The sequence below is a fragment of the Henckelia pumila genome, chromosome 4, assembly GCF_033568475.1.
Source record: "Henckelia pumila isolate YLH828 chromosome 4, ASM3356847v2, whole genome shotgun sequence".
In the NCBI taxonomy this organism is placed as follows: domain Eukaryota; kingdom Viridiplantae; phylum Streptophyta; class Magnoliopsida; order Lamiales; family Gesneriaceae; genus Henckelia; species Henckelia pumila.
In genome coordinates this window covers 141,270,852-141,293,213 of record NC_133123.1, presented here as the reverse complement: position 1 = coordinate 141,293,213, position 22,362 = coordinate 141,270,852, and the positions used below count along the sequence as shown (strand labels likewise).

Below are 22,362 nucleotides of genomic sequence, written 5' to 3'. Positions count from 1 at the left end.
ATATATACAACATTGGGATGCGCAATCTACGGAATATGTGAAGAATCACTCATGTTAACATGAGGGGGATTTTATGTGGCTGCACTCTTTTTTCCTTACTATGGTTTTTATCCCACTGGGTTTTTCCTAGTAAGGTTTTTAACGAGGCAGTATAAAACACGTAATGAAGACAGTCATCATATCACGATCATCATCACAAGGAGGAGTGTTGAAAAATATATTATTATTATTATTATTATTATTATTATTATTATTATTATTATTATTATTATTATTATTATTATTATTATTATTATTATGTTGAATATTGAATATTGAATGTTGAATGTTGAATATTGAGTTGTAAAATGTGGAAAATTAGTGTGTGATGATGTATTTATTTTTGGATTAATCTCAAATATGGATCTATAAATAGGTCTTCATTTGTGATGAAAAATACAATTGAGTTGAGAGAAAAATATTATAAAGTGTAGAGTTTGATATATTTTAAGTTTTGGAGTATTTACTTTTTACCGTAAATTTTTACCTTTTCACAACAGTAACAACAATTTTTAGTCAATCAAATAATGAATATAGATCCAATAGTTTATGTTCCACCAATGAAATTATTAACTACATTTCACAAGTATTTATAAAATGTTTTTTTTAAATTATAAAATATTTTAAAAGTTGTAAGAATAAATATGCACTTGAATAACTATTTTATAAAAAATGTTTTTACAATTAAAAATTAGTATGTTATGTTTTTCATCATTGCTTTAATTCTAAAATATTTAAACAACATATCTCAATTATTTTTTAAAAATTATATTTGAAAAATATTTTAATAATACTTTTCAAAAACTGTTTACAAAATCTCGTCCAATCACATTAAATTTTTTTTACTTATAAAACTCTAAATACGTTTTTAAATTAGTTGTCCAAATGGAATTTTTATGTTGGGGTGAATTTAAAATCTGATTAAAAAAATAATTACTCGAGATTTTATATCCATGTTCGAGTGGATTTTGTTAAACAAACTAGTGAATTTGTTATTAGTTCTACTTATGGATTTGAAATTTTCACAGTGACAACAATTTTTAGTCAATATAATAATGAATATAGATCCAATAGTTTATGTTCCACCAATGAAATTATACTAGAATCCGTGGAGTGAGCGAATGAGATGAATTGACCAAGAGATAAATTTGAAACGTTGAAATATGTATTTATATTTATATTATACTTATTTAAATATATATATGCATATATTTAAATATTTAAATTAAGGATAAATGATTTAAAAATACCTACCAACCCTTCAAACTTTATCTTAACTCCCTAACCATAATTTTTTTTATTTCAACGCCCTAGTGGTCCCCATTTTTGAATTAAATATTATTTAGCAACTAATCCTTTGTACGTGGCATTGTTAACCTATCGAACCAGTCCCGGCCATGCAAGACTATCAGTTACGCAAGGTTTTCAGCCGATATACTCCGAATTAGGGTCCAACATGCTTCCGTAAGATGAAATAAATTTAAATACCTCTTTGACCAAAATGTCGTCGGGTCATACCTGCCGAGTTTTACGAAGTACTCCTCACACTCCAACCACGCAGTCGCAACAGATGGTTTCTGCACAAGCTCCTTCAACGACATACAGCACAACCTTAATTCGTTTTTTACCTTAAGGCGTATGGTATATAAATTTAATTATAAAATATGAGCATGAAAGAACAAGAGGCTTTAAAAAAATTATTCAGACATGATATTATTACATAAATCAACTCCTTTGAAGAGGAGAAGACAACTTGTTTAGCTACTCATAGTAGCCTTGTTCTTGTAATACATAAAGAAAACTTAATATAATAGAGAGAGAAATATTACAACAATTTATTTGTAAGAAAACTGAAGGGAATGATCTATGTCTTCAGCTTCCTTGAACGCTTGTATTTATAGCTGAGGTTCCACTCGTTTCACCGAGAAACTTCAGGAAATCTTACAGCTATCTTCTATTTCTTTATGCCATTATTGATGACATCTTTTACTAGTGGAGGAGGCAGCTGTCTTGTATTTTTTATGCCATTATTGATGGCATCTTTTACTAGTAGAGGAATCACATGCCTGCCACTTTTTTTTGACTTTATTCTCCTCACATGTCTGCTTTATTGTTGTCGGGGCATCTTTTGCTTTTGAAGTAGGCCCCTGTGAAAACGCATCTTTGGTGGTCCTTGTCCACCTTTGCTTGTCTCGGAAAAATCTTTTCGATCCGTTCGGGGTCTGAAGTTTTTTCCGAATTCTGGCTCCTTCTGGTTAGGACACTCTGGGCAGATGTTCTCTGACCATCTTCCGATATGAGCCATGTTACAAAATTTTTGGCGAGTCTCTTTACTCCCCGGCAGCTTGTTGTTCCATAAAAAGTTTCTCTTCTTTTCGAAGAGTTCTTCCGCAAAAGCCGTAGTTTTTCCTGTCATTGTGTTTAACAGGAATGATCCATTCACAGAATTCTGATAAAATTTGAACGAAAACTTGACCTTGTCCATCTCGGTGAGACAAACCCAAATACCCCATGCCCTTCTGATTGAAATTTAATTTTCTACAAAAGTGGACACTAAAGGTATTTCCTCAGGAATAGGGTCCTTAATGAATCTTTGATTATTCATGTCAGGTCTCCTTAGCTTGATGAAATGAAAGGGTTCGTGTGATCCTTTTCCTGTTGGTTCTGGAGCTGCACTAAAGAAATATAATTCAAGCACATCTCCTCTGGACAAATGGTCGTTATTTGCCCATGTTTCTTGGACTGCTTCCTGAATCCATTTGGGTAACTGTGATATCTCCGGAAAGCTTGGTGACGTTGTATAAACTGAGGCCAAGGCTCCAAATTCATACCAAAACTTTACATCCTTAGGATTGACATTGTTTTTTAGCCATACCCTTGGATATATCCCTGCAACATCAACCCTGCAAGTGTTAGGGTTAATTTCACTTCTTGTACTTAATTTCTCCCACCTTTGTTGATAAACCTGAAATGGAGAAATAATAGGCGGATTAGTATCGATCTTAGATTTGCCCTTGTCAGTGTTGGGCCTAAGATTGATCTCTTCCTCTTTTATCCCAGAGGCGGAGGGTTGACTTGATTAGGAATCCTCATCAATTGTTGCTTCATCTAGATCATCAAAAGCTGATGATAGATTAGCACTTGTTTCTTGAGTTTTAGCTTCCTCAACATCTTGTTTTCCAACCGGTGGTTGTATTTATTGTTTTTGTAAAACAAATGGTTTTAGCATATCTTGTTTATGAGAAACCAATGGTTTCTCTATGGCCTTCACAATTGGCCCTTGAATAGCAGCCCCTAGTTGTGTTTGAGCTTGCATACATCCTGTAATTCGATTAGATATTTTGATCCGATCAGCTTGTTGTAACCTGCCGGCCATTTCCGCATTAATGGCTAACTGGTTGAACTCGGTTTGAAGCAACCCAAGGTGTTCCCTGAGATGCCTCTGCATTTTCATGATGAAATCCACGTCACTGCCTTCCATCTCTTGTTAAGAAATCTGCAAGAATATTTTTATGAGATTTAATAATAACAATATCAAAAATATAATTTTGACATAATGCTTGTCATCTTAATAACCTAGCTTTCTCAGGTTTAGATTCAATCTTATTTTTTAAGAAAGCTTTTACCTGAGTGTTATCAACCTTTAGCGTGAATTTTTTAGCAAGTAAAAATAATGGTCATTTTTCAAAAGCCCTTTTAACTGCATAAAATTCCTTTTCGTTGATATTCCATCTGATGGCCTCTGATTCTGAAAAAAGACCGCTACAGTATCTGCATGGTATTTCTCCATCCGGAGTGATCTTGGTAAGGACTGCTGCCCACCAATCGTCACTAGCATCCATAAATAAAACCAGATCATCTTCATCTTCGGGTATAGCCATTTTTGGGAGATTCTTACATATCTCTTTTAATTGGTTTACCCCTTGAGTATGGTCTTTGGTCCATATAAACCTAGCATCCTTTTTTAACAAAGGACTGAACACTTTTCTGTACATTGCTAGGTTGTTAATGAACATCCCTGCGAAATTAACTACTCCAAGAAAACTCTGGAGTTGTTTTATGTCTTTGAGTTTATCTGGAAAATTATTTACCTTTTCCACAATATGGGGTTGTAGAATTATTTCAGTTTCATCAATCTCAATACCAAGGAATTCAATTTTCCTTGTTGCTATGACTGCTTTCTTTTCAGATAAGACCAGTCCTTCTTGTTTACAAATTTTAGAGAAAATCTCTAAGTGTTTAACGTGTTCGTCTATATTTTTTGATACTATAAAAATATCATCAATATAAACAAACATAAAGTTGAAATAATCTTTAAAAAGGTTATCCATCTTTTTTTGAAATATCTGGGGTGCATTAGCCAATCCCATAGGCATAACTTCCCAAATATAGTGTCCTTGTGGAGTAGAGAAGGCTGTGAATTTCTTACTGCCTTCTTCCATTCGAATCTGGCAAAATCCAGACTTACAATCAAATTTTGAGAACACTATAGCATTTCGTACACAACTAATTAGGTGTTCTCTACTCGGTATGAAGTACCCATCAAACTCCAGGATTTTATTAATACCTTGGTAGTTAATAACTAACCTGGGTTTTCTTCTTTTTATTTCACCATGATTTCTGACCAGAAATCCTGGGCTGCTATATGGTGAAACTCCTTCTTTGATTAGACCAAGGTCCAAATGTTCCTTGATAATTATTCTCATATCCCTTTGATCTGTTATGTTCATCGGGATAGGCTTATATCTGACGAATTCATACTCTTTGCCTTCCTTTAGATTAAGACTAGCTTTGAGCTGATTTCTATCCCACCATGCCAAAGGATGCTCGTTGTAACTTTCTTTGAGCCTCTTTTTGACATCTTCAAGGGATACCTTATTTTCTAACTCTATATCTCTGTGATTTAGAGTTACCTTGAGAAGCTCCATATCCTCTGTTTGGAGTTCTTGTTATGTTGTTATTTTCAACATGGTTTCTCCAAACCTTCTTGGATCTTTCATTTTTGGATGAAAAAGTTGTCCTTTATCACCACGCTGGCTGCGAAATATTATCGGCAATTGTCGATAAAAAAGCAACTTTGAGTCTTTGAACGATAATTTTATGATCACAAATTTTAGTGAACATAAGTTTTCTTGACTCATTGTCTTGTGTGTACTTCTTAAACATTTATAAGAAGTTATTTCCTAACAGGATATCAGCTCCTGTATCATGGAAATAGATTGGTGGTGTCTTTACCTTGTACCAAGGTGTTTGACCTGCTCCTCCCATGAGGATTTCTGCTTGTTTTATTCCTTTGCAAAGAATTAAAATTCTTCTAGAGAAATCCCGTCCAGCAATTTTTGGCAATTCTTCTTCACATTCTTCAGGAAAGACTCCTCTTTTTGCTGTACAAATTCCTGCTCCCGAATCAATATAAGCTGCAAAGTATTCAGCCTTATATTGTTCATACAACATTCCTATTGGAATGTATATGGAGAAAGGACTTGTTGTCATTTTTTAAAAGGATTACTAAATGGCCCTGCCATTTTTAATAGACTGTGTTGCAACTCAGTAATCCGATTAAGACTTTTCACCTTTAGTTTTCCTAAGGCTTCAGAAGGTAGAGGATGGTTACTTCTCTCTACTTCTTCGATGCGTCCTAGTAAATCATGTTCATGACTCACTAATTTCAATAGTTGCTTCTTCCTCTGTTTGTAAACAGAGTTTTCGAATCTGTTTAAGGGATTGTCCCTTATCCAATTCTCTTGGTTTTCCATCTCTTAGAATTTTTATTGAATCCTCCAAGTCTTCTCTTTTGCCATAAACTCTATTTCTTTTTCAAGGTGTTTTCATGGTTTATGGTCCTCCAGAAATTCTAGGCCAAGAATGAGCTGATCCATTTCTTTTCCTGGAATTCCACAGATTTGAACTTTCAATTCTCCAATATTTATCACTCCTTGGTAAGTTCCTTTTTCTTGTTGTTCCAAATAGTAAATCGAGTTACAAGGGAACTGATTCCGATGACTTGTAATTTCGAATACTATTTTCACTTCTTTCCATCCTTATGGAGATCTAAGTTTTCTTATTATAGAAAACTTCTTTTCTTCTGGTGGAATTTCTTGAATAGGAGATTTGTCTAATCTCCTACTTGTCATTCGGTCTCCTTGGAAAGATAACCTTCGGGGTTTTATTTTAAGGTCTCTGTATAGAACAAGTCTGTCTTGAATTTGAATGACTGTTTCTTGAATTAAAGGAAACTCGATTCTTTCTGGGTATATTGCATGAGCAACTTTCCCAAATATCTCTGGAATTTCAATGAACTCATTTCTAATAAATGGTGAGTATTAGAAAGAGCATATGAAATTTGATATGTAATAGAATATGACCTATTACCTTTCTTCATTAGTTTTTTTTCTTGAGTTTTGATGCAACGTCAAGGCTCGACTAAAATCTCTATAAGCTAAATTGTAGGCTATTCTTGGATAAATAACTCCCACAATTTTTCCTACGCACAAATTTCTTGAGATAGTTCCGAGAACCGCATCTTGTATATTCCCCATTCTTTTATCGCATACTACGATATCTATGGGTGAATCTATTCTTTCTTTAAAAGTAGCTTTGATCATAATCTGGATTGCTCCAATATGAATCCAAGTCATTGTCTTTGCTACTTCTGCTTTTAATTTCTGTAATTCCTCTCGAATTTCTTCAAAGGGAATCAACTGCATCTCAATTTGATTACTGGTTAATTCCATAGGAATCGCCATTTCCCTTCTGGATACCTTATAAATCAAATTATGTCTTCTTTGTCTTAGCCCTAGGTTCCCTAAAACTCTTTCAACTTGTCCTGCCGAAAATCCTTGGTACTTCTGTAGTATTGGATTTTCTCTCATAATCCTTTGAACCATATTATGAGATATCGTGGTTTGACTAAAGAACCCAGCCAAACTTTCATGTGTTTCATGTCGAAACACCTCTTCTTTACTCTGATTCTGATTCTGATTCATCATCAGAAACTTATTGACTAAATAATATCTCTTCTTCGTATATGCTTTCATCTGAGGGGATATCCTCAAATTGATCTATTTGAACTAGATCTTGAAAGAAAACCGCATCATCCATATCTGGTGTTGCTTCAAAGAGTTTGACTCCTTTTTTCTCATTTTCTGGACAATTTGTAGATATATGTCCTTTTGCTCCACATGTCCAGCAGTTGCAATCCTTGAAACTTTCACTTGCCCTTGTATGAGTTCTTCTGAAAGTTCTTCTTGATGGTGTTCTTTCCCTGATTTGTGATGAGCCTGTTGCTGGGAACGTTCTTGTAGGTCCACTTCTTCTACCTGATCTATAGGATCTGGCTTTTTGTTTGGACCAAAATGTTCTTGGTTTCCAAGAACTCTTCATTTTTTTATTATAGGGATTATTTCTGAATTTTTTCCTTTTAAATCCCTGTGTTCTGTTTCCAATGATCGTTGGAAGATCATTTTCTCTACAACACAAAGGTGTACGCTTATCTATACCCCTTATTTTCTTGTAGTTCTTTTGTAATGCTGCCATATGACACCATTCTGCCAATTTTCCTTTCAAAAAGGACGCGCGTCTTGCCAATGTATCAAGATTACCTGAAACGTATTCTTTAATCAGCATTTCTCTCCAGGGACTTGACATTTTTGCGAAAAATAGCTGAATAGCTACATTTTTCTCGACTCCCGAATTTCATCTGTATTTAGTGAAAAACATAATGTATACCATTTTTCCGCATAATTCTTTATACTGCAAATGAGCACAAAATCTCTGGATTCAAGCATAAAACCTTTACAAGTTAAGCATAGAACCTATAGATTTCAAGCATAGATTAGCATAAATTTAGTACAAGAATTAAATATTAAAATATTCAAATTTGGTGGTCCTAGGGAGTTATAGTAAAAAATTTTTTGCATAGGGAGTTATAATAAAGTTAAGAAGGATATTAGGGATTTTAGGACAACTCACTCTTAAATTAAATGGACTAGATCTATTTATATTTATCCACCTATTAACTTTGATTTGATTGGAAGATAGAAAAATCTCATTTATCCTGAGACCGGTAAAATACATGCCTAAGGCAATGAATGAATAATGGTCACTATCTCGTCTATATACATTATATTAATGTGATCATGATTCACCATCATCATGCTTAGAACTCAATTAATCTGGACGTGATCTTGTTCATAATGAAAATTCATCGTCCAAAACGTCAACAAGAATATATTAATCATTGGTCGAAATCGTGCATATTCTGAAATTGAATATATACTCTCACCAACTACTTGTCCAGATTCATAGTATCTTCCATTATTCACTTTCGCTTTTGAGTAGTTGAGGCTTCTAAAAAAAGGATAGTGCCCTTTTAATTTGTCTCGATAAAAAAAATAAAATAAAAATATCATATTGAATATACAATTAACATCATTTACTATTATACGTTATTTTTCAAATTATAAAATTATTTCAAATATAATTATAATTTTATAATTTTAAAAATAACGTATAACCATACGTAATTTTTGAGATATTATACATATAATATTATTCATAAAATAAAATATATAGTGTACTAAAAAAAAAAAACCTGTATATAGAATGAATTGCCTTGTGTATATATAAAGACTACACGAGACGCAAGACAACGCCACTTGTTCTTTACAACTAAGTGCTAACTACTTCTCTTTCCCACAACTTCTGAGTCTAAAAAAGTAAATCAAGAAAATGGCCGAGAGGAGCAAGATTCTGATAATCGGAGGAACAGGCTACATCGGCAAATTCGTGTTGGAAGCAAGCGCCAAATCCGGCCACCCCACGTTTGCTTTGTTCAGAGAGAGCACCATTTCTGATCCTGTTAAAGGCAAAATCGTGGAAGATTTCAAGAACTCTGGTGTCACCATTCTTATTGTATGCACGTCTTTGTATTTACTTGGATCAAATTCCGTATCCATTAAAAGATTGCTTCTTTCATGCTCCATCGGGTGATATTAATTGATTGGATTGGACCCTTTAATTTGCTTTTAATTATATGCAGGGTGATTTGAATGATCACGAGAGTTTGGTGAAGGCTATAAAGCAAGTGGATGTGGTCATATCCACAGTTGGCCACTCTCAGTTGGCTGATCAAGTGAAGATCATTGCTGCTATTAAAGAGGCTGGAAATGTTAAGGTAATTGGCTTCATCTTCTTTCTTCGTATTTGTCCTCGCTTTGCTGTAATTGATCATTATGCTTAGAAGTTTTATTCGTATATATATACAAGCCAATTTTGTTGTATATACGTTGTAGAGATTCTTGCCTTCGGAATTCGGGAATGATGTAGATCGCACTCGTGCTGTTGGACCAGCAAAGTCTGCATTCGAAATTAAAGCTCAAATCCGCAGAGCAATTGAAGCAGAGGGAATACCTTATACCTATGTGTCTTCCAACTATTTCGCGGGCTATTCGCTCCCGACGCTATCTCAACCAGGCGCCACTGCTCCTCCCAGAGATAAAGTCATCATCTTAGGAGATGGTAACGCTAAAGGTATCATTCAAATAGCAGAGTCCTCACACAAAATCAATCATCCATCGATCAAAGAATTACAAATTTGACCATATATATATTCTGATGTTGTCTTTCTTGGTATATATTTGTCCTCGCTTATAATTCGCAGTTGTCTTCAATTATGAGCACGATATCGGGACATATACGATCAAAGCAGCTGATGATCCAAGAACATTGAACAAGGTTCTGTACATCAAGCCACACAAGAATATCTATTCATTCAACCACCTTGTTGCGTTATGGGAGAAGAAGATTGGTAAAACACTGGAGAAAGAATATGTTCCCGAAGAACAAGTCTTGAAACAAATTTCTGAAACTCCATTCCCTGCCAACGTCTTACTCTCAATCAACCACTCGATCTATGTTAAGGGGGATCAGACATACTTCGAGATCGAGCCGTCGTTCGGGGTTGAGGCCACGGAGCTCTATCCAGAAGTTGAATACAAAACGGTGGAAGAGTTTCTTGATCAATTTGTTTGAGAATTAAATCTTCCTTCATGGTGGTGTTACAGTATGTGTACTGTTTGTTGCCTGTGTTATTGTTGTGTGTTAATTATTATTAATATTAATGAATAAATGTGCGTTTGTCTGCTTATTTCTTTATTTCTACTCAATCTCCGTTTTGAGTATACAACTTAGAAAACAAGTAAATCTGATTAATTCTGTTAACCAAATGCCTTACTATCTTCTTCCGACTGCGTTAGCAACATGAACTTTTCGTAAAGCGATAAATTTCCAATCTTACAATGAATATTAAAAACCATGCATGTCACCTGTTGTGTTCCTTTATCATGAAATGCAAATTAAAGAACTGAACATTGACTTGTATATATATATATATATATATATATATTTGAGATCAAGATTCCTAGAATCAGAAGGACAAAAAGATATTATATCAAACTTATGATGACCTCATAAATTTGATTTGTATAAAAAGAATTACTAAAAACCGCGAGACTCATATAATACTCCATTGAAAAACAGAGATTTATTTTCCTTTTTTCCCCTATGTGGAAATGCCATAACAACTTTGCCTAAATTCTACACGAAGCTTCCAGTTAATTGCCTGTTGTTGAAACCAGAATTTCTAAAAATTTGGCAAAATGTATTTTGATTATATTTTCCAAAAAAATTATTGAAATTTTTAATGCATAGAACAAGATATATAATCAAATGACATGAATATGTTATATATAATATGAGTAATAAAAAAATACATTAGACATAAAATAATACTCATGGCGCAATTAATTGTATTTATAACTTAGCATCAGACAGTACCCCTAGAAGCATGTAATAGATCGAGAGTTTAATTCCACTCAAAGAAAATATAAAATCATGTGAGATTGTGCAGCATATGGTCAGCAATCACTTAATCAAAGGCCAAGTAAAGATATTCATTTTTACAAAAAAATCCAAGTAAAAGATGAGAAGATGGTGTGTTAATTTGCCAAAGAGGGTATGGCACATTTAGAGGATTTCGAATTTAAGGTTACGTTTGGGTTAATGAATTTGAAATCAATGAGTTTAATTTTGATTGATTTATTGTTTAGAACGAAACAATATATTTAATCTTAAATCTACATCTTGATTTTTTTTTTTACTATTTATAATAAAAAAATAAAATGAATTTCAAACGATATTATTAAGTTGTGGACTTGAATTTATCTCAATTAATAAGAAATACTACTCATAGAAGCATTCAATGTGTAAATATGAAATTTATGGAATTCTCTTTAAACAACAAAAATACATTAAAATATATTTTAAACAATTCAATAATCCAAACACAACCTAAAGGACTTTGAAGGGATGATTTGAGAGGATACATATTACCGTGAATTTGAAATCTGGATTAAAAAATAAGAGGTTGAGATTTGAAATCTATTGTCAAATAGATTTAAACATAAAAACTAGTAAATTTATCATTATGAATTTGAAACCCCTTTTTAACTTCTAACCACTTATTATAACATGAACAATTTTAATCAATCGAATAATTAATTAATATCTAATAGAAAATGTATATTTCACCCATGAAGGGAGACCATATTTTTTGTCTTGTTATTGGTTTTTTTTTCCTTTCAATTTTGGTCATGCTATGGTTTATTTTCATTTGTAGTATTTGCTTCCATTTTTTATCCTTTTAACTTGTATGTTATTTTTATTTTTTGATTTTTTTTAATTGGATTCTATCTTTTACTGAGGTCATAAAAAAAACCGAAAATGAAAGCAAATAAAATTTTAATGATAAAAAATGAAAACAACATAAAGTTATAGGAATAAAATGACAAATTTATAATTAATATGACCAAAAATAAAAAAAAATGCAAGTTACATGAGTAAAAATACAAATATAATTCATTATTAACAAAACCAAAAATATATTTCATCCACCAATAAAATACAACTATATATTTCATAATCGGATATACGTGGCACACGAATGAGGTCAATTGACCAAGTGATATATTTGATATGCCGAAATATTTATTTATATTATATTTATCAATGACTATATATTTTAAATATTTACTTTGATATAATAGACTAGCCAGAAAGAAAAGTTATGTTTGAATTTTAAGATAGAACGTGAATTTGAAATCTTCTTTTTCTTTCTTTAATTTCCTAAATGTTTTTTTTATTTTTTTTTTTAAAAGTGATTAGCGAGAAGGAAAATTCTTGAACTCAAGCCATCGAATGAAATGACAGCGGGAGTGTTAGCGTTTATTTGAATAATACAATAGTACTCCAAGGTCCGTTTGAAGTGAGTGATAAGATAAATAATATAGAGATATGTAATATATTGTAATAAAAAATAAATAAAAAAAGATAGTTAATATAAGATTTGATTTAACTGATAGATTATAGTTTGTTTGATTGAATTGATTATATTTTATATAAAAATAGTAAATTATTATTTTATCCTTTTAATAATTAATAAAATATAAATAATATTATTTATAAAAATAATATAGCAATTTAAATTAAATGATTTGATTGATGTAAAATAAATAATTAATGATTTGATTGATGTGAGATAAATATTTGAAAGATGGATAAATAATATGACAAAAAAACTTGGGACTAGATAAGATAATTTATACCTAGACCCAAATTGTTGGCATGCCTAAAAGGCAATGAATGAATAATGGTCACTATTATCTCGTGTATATACAATGTAATTGATCACATTCATTATGCTTAGAACTCAATTGATCTGAACGTGATCTTGATCATAATGAAATTCATCATCCAAAAAGTACTCATGCCAATACTTCAGTTAAACTAATCGACAATATTGGTCAAATACGTGAGCGATCGTCTAGCCTAAGAATGACAATGAGTCGGATATGAGTAGGATATCACGTATCCATCCCCATACCGATTTATTAAATCCATCTCCATATATACCCATACTCATACCCGTCGGGTATTTCATCCTCGTCCTCATACTCGTCGGAGTATCGGATATCCATACCCTACTCATCTCCCATTTATCTCTCTACCCCATACAAATACATTTGTTCAAATTTGAATTATTTTGTTAAAAATATGATTATTTATCATATTTTATATCAAATTTATAAGAGAAAAATAAGAAAAAAATGAAAGATAGAAGAAATCAATAAACTAATAACCTAAGAATTATAAAAAATAACAAAATATTGTAAATAATTTATCTTAACATTATTATCGTACATAATAGCGTTAGATTTATATTAATAATTTTTATTGTTAAATCCAACTAACATAATTCAACAAAAAAAAAAAATTAAATCAGCATTTATTTAATATAAATTAATATGTAAATAAATATACATTTATATTTATATTATATTTAATCGGGTATCGGGTTGGGTATGTGTAGGATATCACTACATCCCCTCCATACCCATATACGAGATCCCCATACCCATTTATTTAATCGGGTTCGGAGAAAATTGTCATCCTACTCTAACATAGATTTGCAACGATAGATAGTGTTTGCAAACTCTAAAAATAAATGATTATGAATTTTTTTTAACAAATTTGTGAAAAATGAAATGGCTTTTTGTCGAGTGTGCGTAATTAAGTTAGTACCCTAAGGTATATATATATTTAATAATAGATCATGAAAAATGTATTGATAAAAAATTAATGGAGTACCGCACATGTATTGATTGTTCAATTTAAATATGATATTATCCTAAATATAGCCTTCTCATTACATTTGATAAAATAAAAGAAAATAAAACCTATATTATATATCGTGAGTTGTGTATATATAGGCTTACACGAGACGCAACATAGCACCACATATATTCTTTAATTAATATCAAGTAATTACATCTCTTTATCACAAGTACTTGAGTTGACCAAAAAAACAAAAGAAGCAAGAAGATGGGCGAGAGGAGCAAGATTCTGATAATCGGAGGAACAGGGTCCATAGGCAAATTCGTATTGGAAGCAAGTGCCAAATCCGGCCACCCCACGTTTGCTTTGTTCAGAGAGAGCACCGTTTCTGATCCTGTTAAAAGCAAAATCGTGAAAGGTTTCAAGAACTCTGGTGTCGCCATTCTTATTGTACTAATTGCGTTTTTGTATTTACTTTGATAAAAGAATATTGCTTCTCTTATTTTCCGTGGATCGATCGAGGTATATTCTTGATTAATTGGGGACTTCCATTTTTATATGCAGGGTGATTTGAATGATCACGAGAGTTTGGTGAAGGCTATAAAGCAAGTGGATGTGGTCATATCCACTGTTGGTCTATTTCAGGTTGCTGATCAAGTGAAGATCATTGCTGCTATTAAAGAGGCTGGAAATGTTAAGGTTAATTTGCTTCATTTTTACTTTTTATATCTCTTGTATCAATGATGTATTCTTGTGCATGTGGTGTAAGTTGTTTGACTCTTAAATTTGGGTTAATTTTATCTAGATATATATAAGGTCACGAGAAGACATTAATCAACTGGAAAATTAATCCGCACAGATGTATAATTCATTAACTGATACGAAACAAGCAAAAGAGGCTAAGGTAGTGTACGTTTGGGAGTCAAAAGCTCTCTGATCAAACACTGCCTAAACATGATATTGTTTGGGACAACTTCTAATAATCAATTCTCAGCTTCTAACAAAATTTCACAAAACTACCTATGTCGCTTTAATTTACATAAATTTGACTTGTCCAAAAGTTGAAGTACCAAAATCTCAGCAGATTCACAGATTACCTTAAAACCAACCCAACCATGTCTAAAATCTAAGCCTAGTCTTTGATTTACAAAATAAATAGAAACTTGTAAATTCATCGGTGAAGAATAAAACCCAGAACAAATCACGCCAGCATGTAGCATGATTGCACATAAACGGATCAAAACATATATACCCTACGGATCAAAACTCGTGGGCCTTAATTTGGACCAAGATATATATGTCCGACAGTCCCAATCAAGTATATGTCATATCCAATGGATCCAGTACTAATAGCTAGCTTAGAGTGGTGGTAATGTCTGAAATATGATTGGGCTTCCTTATCATATATATAGTCAAAAAGAGCCCATGCATCAAGTAAGGAATCCATCAAATTAAATTTCATAATCTACTCAACCAAATTCAATTTAAATCTATAAGGTCTCGTCTATGGATCAAGCACTGCCTAAACTTTGGAGGAATGTAATTAAGAACCAGCGTTACAGAAGAATATAATCCATGAGGTAAATTCTGGGAAAGATCCATAACAATCATGCCATCCAAAAAGAAAATGGGTGAATTCATTTCCATGAGAAGCAAGTGAAGTTTGTATTGCGCGCAGACTGTGATATGTGTAAATCCAAATTACCATTTTTGTTGTATAGAGATTTTTGCCTTCGGAATTCGGGAACGATGTAGATGGTGCTAGTGGTGTCGAACCAGCGAATTTTGCATTTGAAACTAAAGCTCGAATCCGCAGAGCAGTAGAAGCACAAGGAATACCTTACACCTATGTGACGTCCAACTATTTCGCAGGCCATTCGCTTTCAACGCTAATTCAACCAGGCGCTACTGCTCCTCCCAGAGATAAAGTTATTATCTTAGGAGATGGTAACGTTAAAGGTATCAAATTATTATTATTATTTTTTTCATGTGTGTGTATGCATGCATGTACAGAACAATTAATTTTTATTAAATCAATCATATATATATCCATCTAATCTAAGAAATAAATGCTTCTTTTTTTTTTTCGCTTTGCAGCTGTCTTCAATGACGAGCACGATATTGGGACATATACGATCAAAGCAGTGGATGATCCGAGAACACTGAACAAGATTCTGTACATCAAGCCACCCAATAATATATATTCATTTAATGACCTTGTTTCATTATGGGAGAAGAAGATTGGTAAAACACTGGAGAAAGAGTATGTTTCCGAAGAACAAATCTTGAAACAAATTGCAGAAGCTCCAAACCATATAAGCAAATTATTGTTGTCACTCAACCACTCCATTTTTGTGAAGGGGGTTTTTACAAACTACGAGATCGATCCCACATTCGGGGTTGAGGCCTCGGAGCTTTATCCAGAGGTTGAATACAAAACAGTGGAAGAGTATCTTCATCAGTTTGTTTAAGAATATTTAAATCTTGTTTCAAGGTGTTAGTTTATATATATAGTATGTGATGCATGCGTCTATGTTAAATTGTTGTGTGTATTAATTAATTAATGAATAATATATGCTCCACCGGGTGTCCTGCACCTGCTGCACCGGGTGAAGGACATCCGGTGGAGCATAGCCCCTGCCTTGTTGTCATTATATCCCAAATCTTTACTGATTAACGAACTAGATCTTGTGGAATCATATTGAAATTTGACGATACATACTGTACCTTTCTAAAAAACCGATTCTTGTTTACCAACCACACGTTGTCTAACCAAATCAAAAATTCTCTCTCGATACGTTCCTCAAAAAATCTGATTCGTTCGGATTCTTCACCCAACTAACGAAGAGATCTTGGCGGAATTTCCACAACTATGTTAAATTGTTGTGTGTATTAATTAATTAATGAATAATAAATAAATGTGTGTGCTAGCTGTATATTTCTCTGTTTCTATTCACTCTTCGTTGTCATTATATCCCAAATCTCTGCTGATTAACCAACAAAGAAAACTACTACTTGTTCCTAATATATGAAAAATTCATAAATCTATTCATGATTTATTAAAAGAATTTTAAATGAATTTTAAGTTATTGTATTTTATTATTTATGATTTAAATTTATTCTCAATTAAATATTTTTTTATGTGTTGCATGTGTAAATGATTTAAATGTTGATATTTCATGTATTTAAATATATATAAGTTTATTTATTGTGTTCAATAATTTTAATAGTTTTATGAATTTTATTTATGAAGTATAAAGTTATGATTTATTGTTTGATGTTAGGTATATCCCTAATATATTTTTATGTCTTGCAAGATAGTTTAATGTTTTCGGTAGAATTGGTTTTGGAGTGAGAAAACGAGACTAGCCTATGAACGAGATCGGAGAAAATGATTTTACGAGTGTTTTGAGTATAATATCGCTATGGTTTTATTTCTAGTATCTGGAGGAGAAAATTGTATTAATTACTCAGTTCAAGTCTTGTTGGATTGACTACGTTTTATGCAGAGTCGTAGCTGTGTTTGATGAGGCCTGAGGCGAATAATAAAAATGGGCTCTTTTCTTGTGGTTAATAACAGTGAACAATGACTTTCAATCACCAAATTATCCCCTAATTATTCTCTTTTTTTTTCTACTAAAATATTTGTCAATATCACAACTGGAATTTGAATTAATTAATGTCTCCTCTATTTGCTTTATTTTTCTCTTTTGAGCTCAAGATATATATTAAAGATATATTTTAGATGTTCTTTTGTTATACCTATTAATTATTAAAAATAAATATATAGCTAGGTGATTCATAATGATATTTTAAAATTCAAAATCATTAAAAAAAATTCATTAACCTTATATGACTCTATATATTCAAAAAATTCTTAACCCATTATTTAAATCTCAAACAATCATTAAATCAATAAAAATAATATCAATTTTTATATAACTTCGATATTAGCTCCATAAATTCAACAACACAAAAATTAAAGTGAAAGTTTAGCAACTTAATCTCATTGAAGTGTAGTAAATTAGATTTAAAAAATTAAATTGGTATTGGATCTTGTCTTTCATAAAAACTATGTGAATTATTTTTTATTTGATCATTACCACAAACAAATACAAGAAAGTTTTTTTTAAAAAAAATGGGCCCCCAGTTGGGCCGGGCCCTGAGGCGCAGCGGCCTCTTCGACCTTATAAAAGGTGCGGCTCTGGTTTTATGTAGTCATTCCTTCTAATGTACAATTATAATTTATTTCTTCTCACCTACCCCAATTTATTGTATTGTTTCCTTGTCTTTTTCATCATTGTCTTCTTCCTCTTCTAATCACAAGATTTCCTCCATCTTCTTGCTCCCACTTCTCAATCTCCATCTCGCCTCTTTGAGGCGCTGTAGTAGATGGCTCATATCTCCTTCATCTGATGTCTTCTTTAAAGTTCTAATTATTATTTCAAAAAAATATTATTAAGTATTAGTCATACGAATAAAGATGTTTAAAGTTTTAATTTAGTGATATTTTAGCTTGCACTCAAATGCAAATAAACAATATATAAAGAAGACGAATTTTTTTAATAGATAAAAAAATTAATGATATTGAATAAGAAAGATAACATTTCAATATAAAAACAAATTGACATTATTTTTTTGGCAAATTCATGTAAAATCCCCCATAGCAAATATAAATGTACTTTCAGTCCCTGTATCAATGAAACTTTTTTTAAACTCCATGACAACCCCTAATCAATTTTTTTTTATTTTTATTTTTTTTTTATCATTTTTCCCTTTTTCTCTCTCCAATCTTAGGTCAACCTTCTCCTAACCACATATTCTTCCAACAAACTTCTATATACAGGCACTTAAATTTTTTAAATTATTCAATCAAGAAGGCCAAACAATTTTTTAGAGTCTACAAATCTGAAATTGGATTATTCCAACCTTAAGTGAGTAATAATTACAGAAATCGTAGGCTATATAAATCTTTTATTTTGCCGTTGCTATATCGTCGATAATTCTCCTTCTCGAGTTTTTATCAATTTCTTATTTTTTATATATTTATTTTATTGCCTACTCTATTTTCGAACGCAGAAGAAAAAAAATCGCAGACCTTGGATAAATCCATGTCTAGATGGGATTTTTGGTTTCCTTGTCAATAAGATGAATTAGGTTTTCGATTTTAAAAATTGGAAGTTGGAAGATATATTTTGTTTATGATCGTAATTAATTTTTATCATAAACTTGTAAATAATTTTTCAAAAATAAATTTACTTGTGCATGAACCAACAACATGAATGAAGATATAACGAAATTTGGTGGCAAAATAATAATTTACAATGCATAAACTTGTAAGCTATTGATGGCGATCTTAAGAATAAAATTGAGATTTTGTGGTATAATATTGGCACTTGGAAGGCAAAATACTTAAACGATGGTCCTGGAGCTGCAAATTTTGTGGTAATCAAGTATCTTGTCATACCACTAAAAAATGACATTTCTTACATAAACTGTCAAGTTCTTCATTTTTAGCATTGATTATTAATTTTTGGTCATTTTTCATATTCACAATCGCTGAGGCCTCGAATGACTAATCAACGGAAGAGTTTACTGAAATTAGGGTTAGTGAAATTAATCTGGAAAACACACAATGACAACAAACTTTATTGGAGGACAAATTAGTATTCATAAATCATGCAAATTTTTTACTTTTTATTTTTTAGACGAGGATTCACTTGTTTGATCAGGGAATTAATCTAACACAATACATGAACAAGAAGAGTACACATATGACTTAATTTAGCATAAATTATTTTACTTATTGGGACAAAATTTTGGGCTACTAATATCGACCTTGCCAAATGAAAGTAAATTAGCTTCAATTTTTTGGGTTTCAGAATCATTCCATATTAATTTGAAACAATCTTGGACATTTGTGTCACAAATAGAGAAGTAATTGAACATGAGAGACTAATTCTTTGTGGTGCATAACACATAATTATGATGTCCATGATGATTTTTTATTGTCGTAAGAATTGTCGCTCAATTACAATGGTGTTGATAATCTAATGTCATGTGCACAACTTTGACAAATATAAAAGAGTAAGTATTGCTAATTATTGAATGAGATCAACATGTGGTGATATCATTCATTACTTAATGTCTATAATTTTGCAATTAATGTAATCATAAACTTAAAAAATGTTGAATATAATATTTAGATATCGATTAGCTTAATTTGTAAGACAGATATAGTTTTTGAATTTTAATATTAAAAGATGATGCTTGATCTTGGAGTTTGGCACATCACAAGAAAAATAAGAGTACAAATGCAACCTAATTAAGCATAAGTTGTTCTACTTACGGGATTAAATTTTGGGCCACTAATATCGATACTACAAGAAAAATGCTCATCAACAACAGCTAAAAACCGTTGTCGTAGACCCCTAAAAACTGTTGTTAAAAGCAGTGTTGTTAAAAGTGGCGCTCATAGACAACAGTGAAAAACCGTTGTCTTTTGGTCTACGACAACGGTTTTGCAACAGTTTTTCACCGTTGTGTTTTTGTGCATTTGACAACAGTTTGACAACAACTTTAAATTGTTGTCTTTGAGTGATATAGACAACAGTTTTGCAACGTTTTTAAACCGATGTCTTTGGGTGCAATAAACAACGCTTTTACAACAAATAAAAACTGTTGTCTTTTTCCAGATAAAAAACAAAAAAAAAATATTAAATGCACAATTTTTCATTATTATAAATCATTTAAAATATAAAATTCGAAAATAAAATTTAATACACAATTTTTCAACATTTGAAAATAATATTTACAACATTCTACATTTAAATCATTTAAATTTGTTGGAACTTTTCCAACTCTTCCTGAACTTGGAACTTCTTGTCCTTCATAGATTCCAAGTTCACCGGCAACCACCTCCTATTCAAGATCCCCCTGCTGCTTAGTGCCCTTTTCATGTTTATTCCTTCCTTACAATCCAGTGAATATGTGGGATCCTTCAAAGACATGATCGTGAATATGATCATGTGTTTTTGTCGTATTTCGAGACGCTCTTCCTTCAAGATTTATAGTTTCAGTGCGTTTTTGTCGGCTCCCATCTTGTAGAGCTCGGAATCCACTCCGTGACTTGTCGGGTACGACCAAAGATGTGCTTCAGCAAATGCTTCATGCTTATCTGGAAACCTTCGTTGGCAAATCTGAATCAACATTCCCGAATCTCTGTAAAATAGTTGCCGAATCAAGAGCTCCGTGAGCCAAAACTGACACTTGGCTTATAAGAAAATACGGTCCTTTCAAAATTATATTCAACACAAACTTATTCCAATTTAAACATGGATAATCAAACTTAGACTAATATCTCTCACTTGTCATGGGGAAAAAGAAAAATAAAAAAACTCAATAACTCTAAGACAGGAACATATAACAACAATCTTTCTCAGTTGTATTAACAATCTTGAATATAAGTTTGACCATAACCTAAGACAGGAAGACATAGGTGAGTAAACAACAAACAACAGCTCATTATTTGCTTAGTAAACTCAGAATTTACAATTCTCCAAACAAAGATAACTATGATACCAAACAGTAGGATCGACCTATGCAATCAACAGATTTCAACTTATGAATCTGGAAGTTCAATAATTTCACAAATAATGCTTACCTTTGACTTTGTATATCTATTTAATATCCAAAAGTATAATACAGAAGCATGGCATCATAACGTGCAACAAAAAAATTATAAGAATTTACTTTAATATAAAATTACTAATCCATGTACAACATATACTCACATACCCAGCTACATATAAAGGAAGAAGAAAGAAAACTTAAACATATTAGATAAATTACTCAAGATTATAAATTACACACTCCTATCTCTTTCTAATCAAGACTAGCTAATTAATAAACACCAAAAAACTGTTTTTAATATCCGGCCATATACAGTCTATGTCTATGGATATTCTGACATTCGAAATGAATTCGAAAAAACGAGAAATCTTAGAATTTCATAATTGGAAGCCCAAACTCAACCCTCATGAATTGTTGGAAACCCAAATCAAGTTCAGCTATGTAGAGCTTTTTAGTTGAAATATTATACATATATATATATACACACACATATTATATTATATGTATATTATAATATAAGTATATGGGGAGTGAACGTAAGTTCACACCTTTAAATTGAAGAGAAATGAATGAAGAAAGAGAGGTGGTAAGACGTGAACTCCATCAATAGTTTTTCAAGCATTCAAAAGCCATTTCAGAAATATATTACAGAACACTAGCTAAAAAAGGGGGCTAAATTTGATGTTGAATATTGACTACTAAAGTTAATATGCATAAAATAATATTTTTATGCATGTATATTGACAATTAACCAGCAAGGGATGAAAGGAAGGCAGGTGCAAGCGTATAATGCATATAATTCAGAAAACTAAAGACGGTGTGTAGTTGAGAATTCCAGTACTTGAGAAAAATAATCGAAGAAAAGAGAGGAAAAGAAATTTTACGAGCATTAGCATCATACAATCTGCCCATAAGGATCAACCACCCAATGACAACAACACTTAAATCAAAATACGATTGCTACTTTACGGAAAATATTGCCAAACCAATATACTTGCATGTAACAAATCTTAAAAAATA

At 31.7% G+C, this 22,362-nt stretch overlaps 2 protein-coding genes across 3 annotated transcripts; both read left to right on the top strand.

Annotated features, from left to right (window-relative positions):
* The first annotated feature begins 8,706 nt into the window (after positions 1-8,706).
* On the top strand, positions 8,707-10,174 carry LOC140894798 (isoflavone reductase-like protein). Its single transcript, XM_073303428.1, has 4 exons — positions 8,707-8,952; positions 9,080-9,214; positions 9,333-9,570; positions 9,701-10,174. The coding sequence occupies exons 1-4, from the start codon at positions 8,770-8,772 to the stop codon at positions 10,069-10,071; spliced, it is 927 nt and encodes a 308-aa protein (XP_073159529.1). The 5' UTR covers positions 8,707-8,769; the 3' UTR covers positions 10,072-10,174.
* A 2,480-nt stretch (positions 10,175-12,654) lies between these two features.
* LOC140894797 (isoflavone reductase-like protein) lies at positions 12,655-16,280 on the top strand. Of its 2 annotated transcripts, none has more exons than XM_073303426.1 (4): positions 12,655-14,160; positions 14,275-14,409; positions 15,432-15,669; positions 15,808-16,280. In XM_073303426.1, exons 1-4 carry the CDS (start codon positions 13,978-13,980, stop codon positions 16,179-16,181), a joined length of 930 nt encoding a protein of 309 aa, XP_073159527.1. In that variant the 5' UTR covers positions 12,655-13,977; the 3' UTR covers positions 16,182-16,280. The 2 variants fall into 2 exon arrangements, with proteins under 2 accessions (XP_073159527.1, XP_073159528.1); XM_073303427.1 differs by having other exon boundaries at positions 12,658-14,160; positions 15,432-15,657.
* Positions 16,281-22,362: the final 6,082 nt, after the last annotated feature.